The sequence below is a fragment of the Cydia fagiglandana genome, chromosome 2, assembly GCF_963556715.1.
Source record: "Cydia fagiglandana chromosome 2, ilCydFagi1.1, whole genome shotgun sequence".
Taxonomy (NCBI): Eukaryota; Metazoa; Arthropoda; class Insecta; order Lepidoptera; family Tortricidae; genus Cydia; species Cydia fagiglandana.
Genome location: NC_085933.1, coordinates 18,889,517 through 18,904,802, shown reverse-complemented (window position 1 = coordinate 18,904,802; position 15,286 = coordinate 18,889,517). Strand labels below are relative to the sequence as shown.

Sequence of the window (15,286 nt, the reverse complement as noted above, 5' to 3'; positions counted from 1 at the left end):
TTCATTTGAAACGATATCCAAAAACCTCCCTGATAGGATTAAAACCACTCTTACAGAATTTAATTTATCAACATTCAGTAACCGCCAACATTTCATTAAGAGTCCCCAAATCCATTTAAGTATCCAATTGTCGCTACTGACTGGGGGTAGAATTATATCGCAAAAGCATTAGGAATCGCGTAGTTGATCGTAAGCATCTAAAAATGGTTTATCAAGCACTGGTTGAGTCAAAGCTTCGCTATAGTGTTAAATTTTGGGGAAATAGCTATGACTATAATATGCATAAAGCCTTTGTAATTCAGAAGCGAGCGATAAGGACCATAGTGCGAATTTCACAACCTGAGTCATGCAAGGAACATTTCAAAAAGATGGGAATACTAACCGTTCCGTGTTTGTACATTCTATTGCTCCTTACTGACCTGGTTAAAAACCTAGGAGAATACGAGACCTCTGAAGAAAGACAAATGCGGGAGAAAACCAGAAGGAAATACCTACATTGTAAGTTGCAGCCGAATTTAAAAGTAGTGAGTCATTGCGCACACTACCAGGGTGTACAACTGTACAACAAACTTCCTGGTGAGTGGAAGAACATTACTAGCCCGAATATTTTTAAAAATAGATTAAGAACCCTGTTGTTGCGGGAGTGCTTTTATTCCATTGAAGAGTTCATTAAATATTTTACCGACAATTGGCAACGTTAATAATTTCAATAAATGTTAATAATTATTTTGTAATGAATTATGTTATATGTTGTAATATATTGTTTGTGATATATTGTAATGAATTTTGTGATATTTGTTATGACATTTTGTAATTTCACTTTTTACTGTATTAGGTAGTAGAAATAACGCATGTTAGATTAAGTATTAGATATAGTCAATATTCAGACACAATTGTAATATTGTTAATGAATAAATAAATAATCAGAACACAGTAAAATGTTCAAAAAACCTTATTGTGAGAGCACACTAACTGGGCGCAGGGGCCGTATTGTTTGTACCTATACCTACGTGAAGAATTGTCAGAAAAAATGGCATCGCGTGCTTTTATCAAACCGGGAAAATTGTGCTAGTAAGGATAAATGCGGTGTCATTAGCTAGGTACGAGTAAAGAGTAAGGTCGTAAAATAAGGATAACTTTCGTGAGTAAGGTAGTCTATACTCTATAATGCATCAAACAATGTCCATATTCCTATAATTCTAGAAAAATCGCATTTAACCCAAGGATAGGTATACCTATCCATCCCGGTTAACCTAAATTATTTCAAGACACGTATGTCACTTTGTTTTTATTCTTGTGTTCATAATATACTTCTTTTTTAGGGTTCCATACCCAAAGGGCAAAACGGGACCCTATTACTAAGACTCTGCTGTCCGTCCATCCGTCTGTCACCAGGCTGTGTCTCATGAACCGTGATAGCTAGACAGTTGAAATTTTCACAGATGATGTATTTCTGTTACCGCTATAACAACAAATACTAAAAATAGAATAAAATAAAGATTTAAGTGGGGCTCCCATACAACAAACGTGATTTTTGACCGAAGTTAAGCAACGTCGGGCGGGGTCAGTACTTGGATGGATGACCGTTTTTTTTTTTTGCATTATGGTATGGAACCCTTCGTGCGCGAGTTCGACTTGCACTTGCCCGGTTTTTTCATTTTTATTCGCAGATCCACGGTGATGCAGCCTTCACCGGGCAGGGCATCAACCAAGAGGGCCTTATGCTGTCCCGTGCGCCGCACTTCGACATCGGCGGATCCATACACGTCATCGTCAACAACCAAGTAAGATGATATCCCTACTACTAATATTATAATATGTATATGTAAATGAAAAAGCAACTCTGTCTGCCTATCTGTTATCTCTGTTACCTCTTCTTAACACTTTTATAAACGGCTGAAACGATTTACTAATTTGATTTGGTATGGTGATGGTTTTAGTCCCGAGAAAGAACACGGCAATCATCATTCTACGCAGACAAAGTCGCGGGCTTAAGCCAGTTAGATAATATATTTATATGTGTACTGATTAGCAACACTCATACTGGCAGGGCGGGTAAGGTTTTTTTTGCTATCATGAATGCCGTACCTATAGTGGTAGTCGTAGAATGTATGGGCTCCCTTATGGCTTCTCTACACGATGGGCCAACGCCGGCCTCTCCAAGGGATGCATTTATGCGTTAGAGGGAGCAAGTGATATTGCTATCTCATTCTATCGGCTCGATTCGGGAAATGAATTAGAGATTCACTAGATATGAAAGAGTAAAGATATGTGACGTTTCACGGCAAAACGTACCTTATTGCGGCTGGCGCCGCGATTTGGGAAATGAATTAGAGATTCACTAAATATGAAATAGTAAAGTCATGTGACGTTTCACGGCAAAAGGTACCTTATGGCGGCTGGCGCTTACGTCGCATAGCGCCGCAGTAATATTGGAGCGACTTTAAAAGCGCGTATAATCCCCAAACCCCATAAGGTACCTTTACCCGTGGAGAGTCACAAATCTTTACTATATCGTATCTAGTTAATCTCTAATTCATTTCCCGAATCGCGCCGTCTATTTCGCAATTTTTGTCTTATAATTTTCCTTTTTAGCCTTTTTATTCACAAGGTATCTTTTCTTACTGTCGATACAAGGCTTTCATTATGTATTGACTATATTAAAAAAGTTTTGAAGCTTTTTACCCTACAATGGTGAAGTAAAATCGATGCTGATTTATCATCTCGGACGAAATCCGAACAAATCCTGAATTATTTCAATATAAAGTTTCATCAGTATGAATAGAAATACGAAGTTCGTGGACAAAATCAAAGTTCTATTCTGATAATATAGAAAATGTTTACTCGACTTGTTAACAAAAGTTTTATTATTTGCTCTCATGGAAAGCAAACTTCAATACAATTTTCATAAAGTGCCTACTTATATAAGAATCCACATGCGAAGCTAGAGCAGCAACTCATCTCAGCGATTTCTAAATACGAGTGAGACTAAGTAACTATTTATGTAACACGATTTTTTTGACATGATATTCCTTCCAGTCGCCGTCGCAAGTGCCTCAATCTTACTCCAGTATACATACATACAGTATACATGTCTACATATTTAAGTATCTACTTGCTTAACTTCTGTCTGTATTCGTATTAGCGGCCACATCCACTTGGCATGTTTATATTTATGATTTCCACCGAACACAACAAAATGATTAACAAATTGTAATTTAACCCGTGGAGCGCCCCACAATTACTGCACAGTAATTGTGGGTGGGTGGGCTAGTTAACCATCACACGTGTGTCAATAGGGTGCTTCACGGGTTAATTTATAAATACCAAACACCCTCATTTGTAACACAAAACACAAAATTCGTGGTCTCAATATTTTATTATGGAGTTAAATTACTGTATATTACAAACAGCGCACATTCTTTGTCCAGAGTTCGCGTTCCGCGACTTAAGCTTGTTATACCTACATGTATACTATACTACGAATACACAATGTTTTGCAGGATAGCGTAATCTTGGTATACAAAATAGAATAAAGAAGCAAAACTCTCAACGCTGGAAGAAGTTATTCATGCGAGGCTTTGTGGGGAACTGCGGTTAGCTGATGCATACGTTTTCTAATCCCGTGTTGTTAAAGTACTTATTAATATATAAGGTGCTTCATGAATATCTTTACTGAGTGGAATTTTGCTGGTTCTATGAACGGTTTAGACGTTTCGTACACAACCAAAAAATGTTCGATCGTCACTGGTTACATATAAGAAGAAAATCGTTTTTGATCGCAACCAGTTTCGTACAAGACCGAAAAAGATATTATTTATTATTGTTCAATAGATTCCATGGAGAGATTCCATCGTTGAGTTAATATCAAAATTCCACTGGTGAGCTTTGTGCCGGAAAAGCAGGCTGCACGTGTATATCCCAGGTTCGTGATCCCCGTTATACCGTCCGACACGCAAAACTCAACTTCCTCGGAATCAGAATACCGTAACGGAAATGCATTGTGCATTGGGGAGATATTTCAATTATTCGGCAAATCTTGAATGGTTCGCTGTAGGTTTTAGGCAGATGTGGCCAGAAAACAATTATCGTTGAAACGTTGCATGCTGGTTTCATTAAAACGTACTTTTCAAAGCGGCATTGTTTATACTTTATACCACCTAAGTGACAAAGTAACCAAAAACCGGACTCATGGTAAGTTTTTACAGTTGCCTAATGACACTTACGCTTACTTGACTCCTAAAGTCACATGCGCTTTTTCGACCCTTTTATGCCTTGTAGATTCCTTTTTCGTAAACCTCCATACATAAGGCCCATAATTGAGAAGTAAAAACATGAAACTGCCTCTACTCTAAAGTAAAGGATGCAAAACTCTTATAAAACCCAAGTAAACCATTGTAACTAATGAGCGTGCCGCCTGCATAATATGCGGACAGAGATAGCCCTTGGGATATTAGCGACTCCAAAGTTACATTTACGTGTGTGCTTCAAACCCTTTATATTTTTTTATGAATATGTAATGTGTTGTCAGCTAAAATGAAATATTCTAGTCCCTTTTACCGTTAAAACGGAGGCCCTCTTCTTTTCTTTTGTACTGTAAAACTTTTTTGTAAGTGTAGTCCCACACTACAGGGCGTTTTCGGAAAAAAATATTTGGGTAAAATATCACTGTCCCACGACTTTGGTATACTTTTTTTACCGTCAAATACTGTTTTAAAGTGTACTACATGTATACAAAAATTGTAAAGTGATTTATTATCTGAGTATTTATGGTAAAAAAACTGATTAAATGGTACTTTAAAGTAAAGAAAATGTACAAAAACTGAAGAAAAGAAGATGATTTTTGAGTGTCCCATGCACACTTTGCATACTTTGGATCCAAATATTATATATCTGCCTCCTTCTAGGCCCGAACCTGGTTGTTGTGTGATAAGATCGTACCAGCCAAAATCTATTTAAAACCTTATTTTTTAGCACCTAAAGTAAAAATATGCATTAAAGTTTAATTTATTGTTGTCCTTCAAAATCGACGTAGTGGAAATTTCCACCAACGTCACGGAGTTTTTACCAACTTAGTAGCAAAAATCTACTAATATCATACGCATTTTTACATAATCGTAACATTATGATCCTATAATTACCCGGTGTTTAGGTTTTACAAGGCAATTGGGCTCGAAAAAAGCTAGTGTAGGTTGTGCGTCACGCTGTGCAGAAATTTGTTTTCCACAACGAACTGAATTAAACTGAACATAAGGAGCCAATTATAGACTAAATATTTATGAATTACGTTAGATTTGTATGTGTTGTATGATATGAAATAATTATAATTAAGAAAATTCAAACGATCAGACCGCTATTTCGCTTTATTAACCAACCGGCATGCCTACGTCACATCCAAAACGTTACGTGATGTATTAGTGGAACAAAAAAACGTGACGTATGGAATGAAAATGCACGGTTTACATGCCGTCATTTTAAGTTGCCAAAATATAGTAGGTAGAGTGATATTAAAAAGACACAAATAATTTTAATCTAGCTATATTCTTCTACCTACTCAACCTACCTACTAGTAATTACTTAGCACCAGTGGCGGCTCGACCTAAGAAACGCTGGCAGGCGCAGGTTATGCTTTCGACTGCAGCAGTATTGCAGTACGACAATACTGCTGACTGAAAATGTCAAAAAACTGGGCAGCAATATCTATTTTGATTTTGTAGCAGTAATGCAGTCGGCAGTATTGTCGTGCTGCAATACTGCTGCAGTCGAAAGTATAATTACTGCAGGAAATTTCAAAATCTGTTAAGTTAAACTATAATAAAAGGTATTAATTACTAAATTATTTAATTTAGTACAACATTAAGTACTAAATTAAGTAACTATTTTCCGCACATGTAAACCCTTCATGTAGTTCCTAAACGCGATATTATGGTCCATAACGTCACTTTGTCCTACTGTGGCTGTGATTGATTTTATTAGAATTTATATTAATTATTAGAATAATTGATACTGATTTCGATCTCATTTGCAAGAATAATATATGATAATTATTAAAAACAACTTTTTATAATACCTTTACCTTACGTTTTTTATAACAAAATGATTGCAAAGCAACAATTAAAACGAAAAATGTGACGTATTGGAAAGACTTCTTTAAATAACTTTAATGTAATACTTAGTATTGCAGTTGTTATTCGTTTTTAGAAAATTAATATTGTTTTGTACTTCAATAAATAAAAACTGGTTCACTTAAAACATTCCGATCTTCACTTAAAACCTGCCTAAAACTTGTAACGTAATGGATCGTCACATTGGCTGTCATTCAGTTTAAAGTGATTTATTAAGAATATAAATAATGTACATATATAGAAAGAAAGTAACATTTTCATAAAATATATAAATAGTAGATTTAATTCAACCCATTTTTAGTAAAAAAAATTTTTTTTTTGGTGTGTGGAATTCCATTACGTGACGGACTCTAATTCTAAAAACGCCCTACAGTTTTTGAATAATAAGAAAGCGTCTTGTGCCTTGTAACTAGCTAATAGTTGTCTTGATTCTTGACATGAAAATAGCATTGCATGAAATGTCACATACTTGAACACGACGAAACGCAATGAAATTAATTTTAAGTAAGTACGTTTACTTTATCGTCTTATTGTCGAGTTACGATGTAATTGATGTAATTAGTTACGCTGCAAGGCTCTTTGGCGTAGGATGGTTCTGGAATCATAATATTCATGAGAATGTACTAGGCGAATAAATGTTGTAGATACATGAACCCTTCACTAAACTCATCGCTTGACTTAGCACAGATCGTATCCTGATACGGCGACAAGGAGGCCGATTCGAATTTACAAAATGAGGGCAATTTCATCTCGTGTCGATATTATTCACCCATGTAGCTCGCTTGTCAGTACTTATACATTAGTGCGAGCGAGATGTTCTGCGTAATAACATATATTATCCTAAATATATCTAGTGGCTCTGTGAGCTGTAGATCTCGCGAACCCCTATAGCTCCGCCATTTTGAAAATTTCCAAGAATAAACAATATATTTATCGAACTTACTCACAAATTTCACTAGAATCGATTGGTAAATGCGACCTGCACCGGACAGACGCTTCGTCCTCGCTCCATAAATGGTTTTTTTTTAAGTTCGAATGTGCTCGGGGGTATTGTAATTTTCACGCGCCAAATATGGCTGAAAATTGAATGTTCTGCTTCAGATATATTCAAATCATAAAATCACCGTGATCGTGACTTATGTTGCAGACCCATTATGGTCATAGAAATAGAGACAGGGATTTATTTTTACATTAATTTGTACCTACGAATTGAAATGGTGATGCTTGGCTTGATTATAGTTACCTGCACATTAAGAGGTGCTTCAGAGTTCTGAGGGTACTTTTGAACCAGTTTTCCATTGTCCAAAATCAACTTATTTTAATAATTATCCATAGGTACTAATTATTACAAGCACTTAGGAAATTCTATACCTATGTGGGGCCGGCGAGGAGTCAAAAACTAGGCAATAAAGTTGTTATTAGAATTTAAATTCAGTTTCTAGTTTTTAATGTTCTATTTACTAGACATACATATTTTACAGGTGGGATTCACATTGCCTGCTCACCGTGGACGGTCCTGCCGTTACGTCACAGACTTGGCGAAGACAATAGCGGCTCCCGTCATTCACGTCAATGCCGATCACCCAGAGGTCAGTATTCAGAAAATGTTTAAATGTTATAGTTATAAAGTATGTGTAATGCGGTGTAATGTTATAATGTATATACTAACGCTATACCCCTCACAAGTATCGGCATTCAGACCATACATATTTTCCGTGCTGTATTAAATTTGCGACCAGTAATTTTGATATTCATTATAATCGCTATGGTGTAATTAAATTAGGCAGTTTCCGTAAAATTCAATTTTATAAAAGTGGCTCTGACAAATCGCCATCAAATATAATCGGAAGATTCTTAAACATACCAGAATATGCACTTTAACGTTTTGATAATAGTTCCGATATATCTGAAGATGACTAGCTGTACCTATACGGTATACAATGACGTGACCACCGTATCGATCGATCTTTTCCTAAGCCGGCTTAGATCGGGGACTAATCTAAGCGAAACAGAGGAGAGCTAAGCGCGGAGGAAAACCAGTCGGGAAATCTGACGCCGTCTTAACAATTTAATCCAATAAGCTCGTTCATGAAAATTTGCATCGGGTGCACAAATGTTCCGTTTTATATTTTTACTCTTGGTACCTACAGACATTTGACATATAAGTAGTCTCACCGTGAAATGTTGTTGATTGATGGTACTTCAAAACACTGAGGGAATATCGATGAAAAATGAAAATGTATTATTATTTCCGTTAAGGAAGTTTCGAAAACAAATGTGGTATTTTTAGGAGTCGTTTGATTAATTTGCTTGACGTTTCTTAGATAACTCATTGGTTAATTTCAAATTTAATTTGGATTCTTAGGTACACAAAATCGATTTAATGTTATCGTCCTAAAAATGCCAGTGTCTAAGAAATTCATGGCTCGTGGCAGAAGGTGGCAAGATTTCTATTTGACTTCCGACATTCTATTTAAAGGATGACTCACGCTAGGTCGGCCCGAGCCCGGGCCGAGGCGTCCAACACGTCATTTTCTATGATGGATCCATAGAAAACGAAGCGCAGGAAACTCCGGCCCGGCGCCGGTCGGGTCTAGCGTGAGCCATCCTTTAGTTGTTTTTAACTTTTTACTTTTGATTTACCCTTACTCTTGTTATGCAGTTAGTCCAGAAAGCAACAAATATTGCGTTCGAATATCAGCGGCAGTTCCGCAAGGACGTCTTCTTGGACTACAACTGCTTCCGGCGCTGGGGTCACAACGAGGTCGACGACCCCACCTTCACCAACCCTCTGCTCTACAAGGTCATACACAACCGCAAGTAAGACTTAGCAATACAGCTGCTCTTACCATCCATTATCATCTCCGGCTTAAGGAGAACGATGGCTGATTGCACTGGTGTCAAGAAATAATCTGCAAGAATAAGAACAGTGACTAGTCAGAACAATTTATTGGCAAGATTTTATAATAATAATAAAATGCTTTATTGCACACTACAAAAGAAATGGTACAAAAGTATGAACAGGTACAAATATGTAGGTAACAACAGGCGGACTTATCGCTAAACAGCGATCTCTTCCAGACAACCTTCAGATAGTGAGAAGGCGAAACAAATTCAAGTTAACGGGTGAAAGGGGGGGTTAAGATTTTATTTTAAGTGTTTATCATTTGCGTATTATTTTTTTATTCGCCAGTACCCAAATTTTGTTTTCGCACGTCGATGATAAAAAGCTGTTCAACATCAAGTACCTAATCTCTATATAAATAACGCTTACTCTTCGCTTTTGATACTACACAATAACAATTTTCGATGTCTGACGAAATTTAATAACTAAACGGAATTAATTAACATATTCACTGTTTACTTGCAGAACAATTCCTGATCTGTATGCAGAAAAACTAGTGTCGGAAGGTGTTATGAAAGAAGACGAAATCCAAAACATTTCAGCTGATTACACGAAATATTTACAATCACAATTAGAAGCTGCAAATTCTTATAAACCTGAGGTAAGGTTACGAAAATATTAAACATCAAAATCGCGTCTCACGGCTCTAAACATTGTGGAAGGTATAGGTATTGTATTTTGGTTTTTCTATCGGTTGTTCATGTATAGTTAAGCTTTTTATTCCGTTTGTCGGTCCGTTCCTCGTGTCTTTACCTATAGTTCGTTTTTTTAGCATTAGAAATAAGGTAAACAATCTTGATGCTTCTTTTAACTGAAAAACACATTTTAAAAATAAGTTACGGCAAATATGTAACAATTATGAATCTAATACGATCATTTATATTCTTCTGCTTTCATAAGTACCTAATCGTTTTTGATTTTTAAAAAGCGTTTTTCAATTAAAAGACATGTTAAGATCGCTTACTTTCTTGCAAGTTCTTTCTAATGCTAAAAAAACGAACTATAAGTACCATTTTAGGATCTTAAAGAGATATTACGAATGCAGCGCAATATAATTTTACGGCCTTAACGGCGACGACTTACTCATAGTTCATTCTCAAACATAGATAATATTGCAGGCTTCGTACTACCAAGAGCAGTGGTCCGGCATGGGAGGTGCGCCGCGCGCCGTTGAAACCTGGGACACGGGTGCAGACCTGAATTTACTGCAAACCGTCGGGCGCGCCTCTGTTCATACTCCTAGCGACTTTGTGAGTACCTGATGTAGCACCGATTTTTGACTTCCACGTCAGAAAGGGCTCCTCGTATTTCTTTTTATCAAGGGCGTTCCTGTTGGCATAAAAGAAAACCGATATGTTGATTAGCGTAGGTATTAGTTGATAAAGCGACTGCCGCGGAAATTAAGACCTTATTAAGTTTCATCAACTAAATTGAGCACTAGAATGTTGAAAGTTTACACGGCTTCTCTGCGATTGGCTTGACAGCCACCCTGTCTTACACAACACCCAATCAACAGCTTATCGCGCCAAAGCATATCGCGCAAAGAAAGTTGGCAGCACCCATACCTACATTACATATACCTACTATTTGCAAACTCTACCGTCGGTGTTTGAATTCAATCATGTGACAACATTTTCTCGCAGTTTCTTTAACACCCTACTGATAAACCGTATAGATATACTAGACGGGCCCGCAGCTCCGCTCGCGTAAATGATATAAAGAGTGTGTCAACCCTGCCAGTGTTCATAACTGTGGTAGGGATTTCTTATTTGTAGCCGTTATTTGGATAACTTAATTCGCAAATTACCTGAAAAAAATGATGTGATTTGATAAAAGGCAAGATTGTATTTTTTCATCTACGTAGTTATTTATTTAAAACTCGTTTCAACATAAAATCATTATTTATTTTTATAAGCCTAATGGCAAAAACGTTCATTAGATTAATTTCCGCCTTAAGAGCGCTCTTACAAGAAAAGTCGAAATAATGCAAAATTGATGATACTAGTCGACGAAATTCAGGACTTTGTGCTCATTATTAGAAACAATGAGTACTTGTTCCAGTAAAAACGTCTTCTTATCTTTTTAAATATCGTTGTAAATATTAGAAAAAGGACTTATTAAATTAGTAATGAATTTTTTTCTGATGGTCGTTTCCGAAAAACCGCGTGAAGCACTGAACGGCAAGCTCTTATTTGGAAATGTTGAGAAGTTTACTCTGCTAAACCTGGCTATTTTGTATTACTAATACCCTGTACTTTAGGCATATCAAACGATATTTTTCCTACATACCTTTGAGAAAGAGAAAATCAAAGTAAAACGAACTCAATTTTCTCTCCGAAACAAGTGTCAATTTCTACGAAAATCTACTTAATATCGAAGTCATTTTCATACTCAAGCAATCTGCAACGTTTGCTTATACTGTTGGTATACATTAGTGTTTATGAAATTCTACTATAATTTATTGGCAATTTTTTGAAAACTACTCTATATTACCGATGACGCGCGCTCGCCAGCTCAGTGCCGCGGCAGAGCTTGTACAGGCAGGACGTGTGTCGGTCGGCTCCGCACATTTTCAACGGCGACGACGAGGTTTTTTATCATTGTGTGCGGCGGGCGCCGTGTAAAACGCTATAATGTGTGCGTGTAAACCGCAACGAGAGACTTTGATCCTAGCACTGTTTTTATAGTATTATAATTTATAATGGTACAGTTTAATAAACTACCGGACAGGATTAAAAATATTTGAAACGACCTGACATTCTATATGTATTTATTTGACTCAAAATAGTACTCAGGGTCTGATGATGGAGCCGGAAGGTGGTCACCGGTACCAATCAACCATGCAACTAAACCACTTCGTGTTTAGGCTCGTTTTATTCGTCTCAACAAGATCTTTGACACAAGATAGTACTCAGGGTCTGATGATGGAGCCGGAAGGTGGTCACCGGTACCAATCAACCATGCAACTAAACCACTTCGTGTTTGGGCTCGTTCGATTCGTCTCAACAAGATCTTTGACACAAGATAGTACTCAGGGTCTGATGATGGAGCCGGAAGGTGGTCACCGGTGCCAATCAACCATGCAACTAAACCACTTCGTGTTTAGGCTCGTTTTATTCGTCTTAACAAGATCTTTGACACAAAATAGTACTCAGGGTCTGATGATGGAGCCGAAAGGTGGTCATCGGTACCAATCAACCATGCAACTAAACCACTTCGTGTTTGGGCTCGTTTGATTCGGCTCAACAAGATCTTTGACTTAAGATAGTACTCAGGGTCTGATGATGGAGCCGGAAGGTGGTCACCAGTACCAATCAACCATGCAACTAAACCACTTCGTGTTTAGGCTCGTTTTATTCGTCTCAACAAGATCTTTGACACAAGATAGTACTCAGGGTCTCATGATGGAGCCGGAATGTGGTCACCGGTACTAATCAACCATGCAACTAGTCCATGATTAGTCTCAACAAGATCTTTGACACTGAAGATACACAAGGTTTGATTATGGAGCTGAAAGGTGGCCACGGGTACCAGTCTATTATGTAACTGAACCACTTCGTGTTTAGGCACATTTTATTCATCTCAACAAGATCTTTGACACAAGATAGTACTCAGGATCTGATGATGGAGCTCGAAGGTGGCGACGGGTACCTGTCTATCATGCAGTGTTGGCATCAATCTGAACTAAATCAATCCGGATTGATCAATCGAATTGACGCGTCAATCCGAATTGATCAATTCGAATTTATTTAATTCTGATTGACGCGTCAATCCGATTGAATCAATTGGAATTAACGCATCAATCCTCAATTTGGATTAAATCAATTCTCAAACTAGATTAACCCCTTCCCCTTCCCTAAGATAAGAAAGGGTCCCTTTCCCTTCCCTAAGATTAGTTTTCAAAGGTGTCCTTTTTAGGGACTTACTTACTGGACTTAAAGTCGATATCTGAGGTTCCCAGAGGTTCGAAAACGTGTTCCTGATGTCAGTATTGACTGATGTCCCTTTTAGGGACATTTTTCGAAATTGGCCAATTACGTTCAACATTCGTAATCGATGTCGACCATAGGTCCCGAAAAATGTTTCTGACGTCAGTATTGAAGGATGTTCCTTCCATTTCGGGACATTTTTTTAAATTGATCGTTGGCACTTTAAAATGATATCTGAGATTTCCAAAGCTTCCGTAACATGTTTCCGACGGCAATACAGACGGAGTTTCCTTTTTTTTCTGGACATTTATGGGACATTTCTTCCAATTAACCGATTGCGTTCAAAATCGATATCTGAGGTGCCCAAAGGTTTCGAAACATGTTTCTGACGGCAATACCGAAAAATGACCTTTTTTCAGCAGGGTGGCGTAATGCAGGTAGTAAAGTAAGTACGCGGCTAAAGTGTAGAGTCTAAATCAGTGGTTCTTAACCTTTTCAGTCCGGTCACCCCTATGACTAACTAGGGAACCTGATTTTACCCCTCCTCCCAATGGTAATAAAAAATAAAACGTGTACGTTTGTTGTATTGTTATATTAGGTTAGCTTATTACCCCCGTAAAATACCAGTTTTACCCCCACGGGGGTAATTACCCCCAGGTTAAGAACCACTGGTCTAAATATTGCCGTTGAAATCATATTTTGCACCTCAGATATCGATTTTGAATGCAATCAGTCACTTTCAAAGAATGTCACTAAAATGTCCCAAAACAGGACACCTTTCAATATTGCAGTTGAAAAAATGTTTAGAAACCTCTGTTTACCTCAGATATCGATTTTAAACGCAATCGGGTAATTTCTAGAAATGTCCCAAAAAAGGACATCTCTCAATATTTCCCTCGGAAACAAGTTTCGAAACCTTTGGGCACCTCAGATGTCGATTTTGAACGCTATCAGTTAATTTCAAGGAAAGTCCCGAAAATGTTCCAAAAAGGACATCCTTCATATAGCCGTCGGAAACATGTTTCGGAACCTTTGGTAACCTCAGACACCGCTTTTGAACGCATTTGGTCAGTTTCACAAAAATGGCCTAAATAAAAAGGACATTAGGTAGGTACATACAAAGTAATCGTCAATCCGAATTGACGATTGAGGATTGACCGATCAATTCGAATTAACGATTAGTAATCGTCAATCTTCAATCAGTAGATTTAGAATTAGTTTCGTCAATCGTCAATTCGAATTGATCGGTCAATTCTCAATCGTCAATCGTCAATTCGAATTGATTTTTTGCCAACACTGCTATCATGTAACTGAACCACTTCATGTTTGGGCTCGTTTGATTCGTCTCAACAAGACCTTGGACACAAGTTAGTACTCAGGGTCTGATGATGGAGCTGGACTGTTGCCACGGGTACCAGTCTACCATGTAACTGAACCACTTCGTGTTTGGGCTCGTTTGATTCGTCGCAACAAGATCTTTGACACAAGATACTACTCAGGGTCTGATGATGGAGCTCGAAGGTGGCGACGGGTACCAGTCTATCACATAACTGAACCACTTCGTGTTTGGTTTATCACCTAGTGTCAAAGATCTTGTTGAGACGAATCAAACGAGCCTAAACACGAAGTGGTTTAGTTGCATGGTTGATTGGTACCGGGACCACCTTCCAGCTCCATCATCAGACTCTGAGTATCACCTAGTGTCAAAGATCTTGTTGAGACTAATCAAACGAGCCTAAACACGAAGTGGTTTAGTTGCATGGTTGATTGGTACCGGTGACCACCTTCCGGCTCCATCATCAGACCCTGAGTACTATCTTGTGTCAAAGATCTTGTTGAGACGAATCGAACGAGCCCAAACACGAAGTGGTTTAGTTGCATGGTTGATTGGTACCGGTGACCACCTTCCGGCTCCATCATCAGACTCTGAGTATCACCTATATAGTGTCAAAGATCTTGTTGAGATGAATATAACGAGCCTAAACACGATGTGGTTTAGTTGTATGGTTGATTGGTAATGGTGACCACCTTCCAGCTCCATCATCAGACCCTGAGTACTGTCTTGTGTCAAAGATCTTGTTGAGACGAATCAAACGAGCCCAAACACGAAATGGTTTAGTTACATGAGAGACTGGTACCCGTGGCCACCTTCCAGCTCCATCATCAGACCCTGTGTGTCTTCAGTGTCAAAGATCTTGTTGAGACGAATCAAACGAGCCCAAACACGAAGTGGTTTAGTTACATGATAGACTGGTACCCGTGGCCACCTTCCAGCTCCATCATCAGACCCTGTGTATCTTCAGTTTCTTGTAACTTGTTTCTTGTAA

The 15,286-nt window shown here is 37.9% G+C and overlaps 1 protein-coding gene across 1 annotated transcript in view; it reads left to right on the top strand.

Moving 5' to 3' along the window:
* The window catches only part of LOC134677997 (probable 2-oxoglutarate dehydrogenase E1 component DHKTD1 homolog, mitochondrial), a 45,675-nt gene that overhangs the window by 16,027 nt on the left and 14,362 nt on the right, over positions 1 to 15,286 (top strand). The window contains exons 8-12 of the mRNA XM_063536442.1: positions 1,671 to 1,784; positions 7,607 to 7,714; positions 8,788 to 8,945; positions 9,496 to 9,631; positions 10,149 to 10,280. Coding sequence (XP_063392512.1) covers positions 1,671 to 1,784; positions 7,607 to 7,714; positions 8,788 to 8,945; positions 9,496 to 9,631; positions 10,149 to 10,280 — 648 coding nt within the window. The remainder of the gene's footprint in view (positions 1 to 1,670; positions 1,785 to 7,606; positions 7,715 to 8,787; positions 8,946 to 9,495; positions 9,632 to 10,148; positions 10,281 to 15,286) is intronic.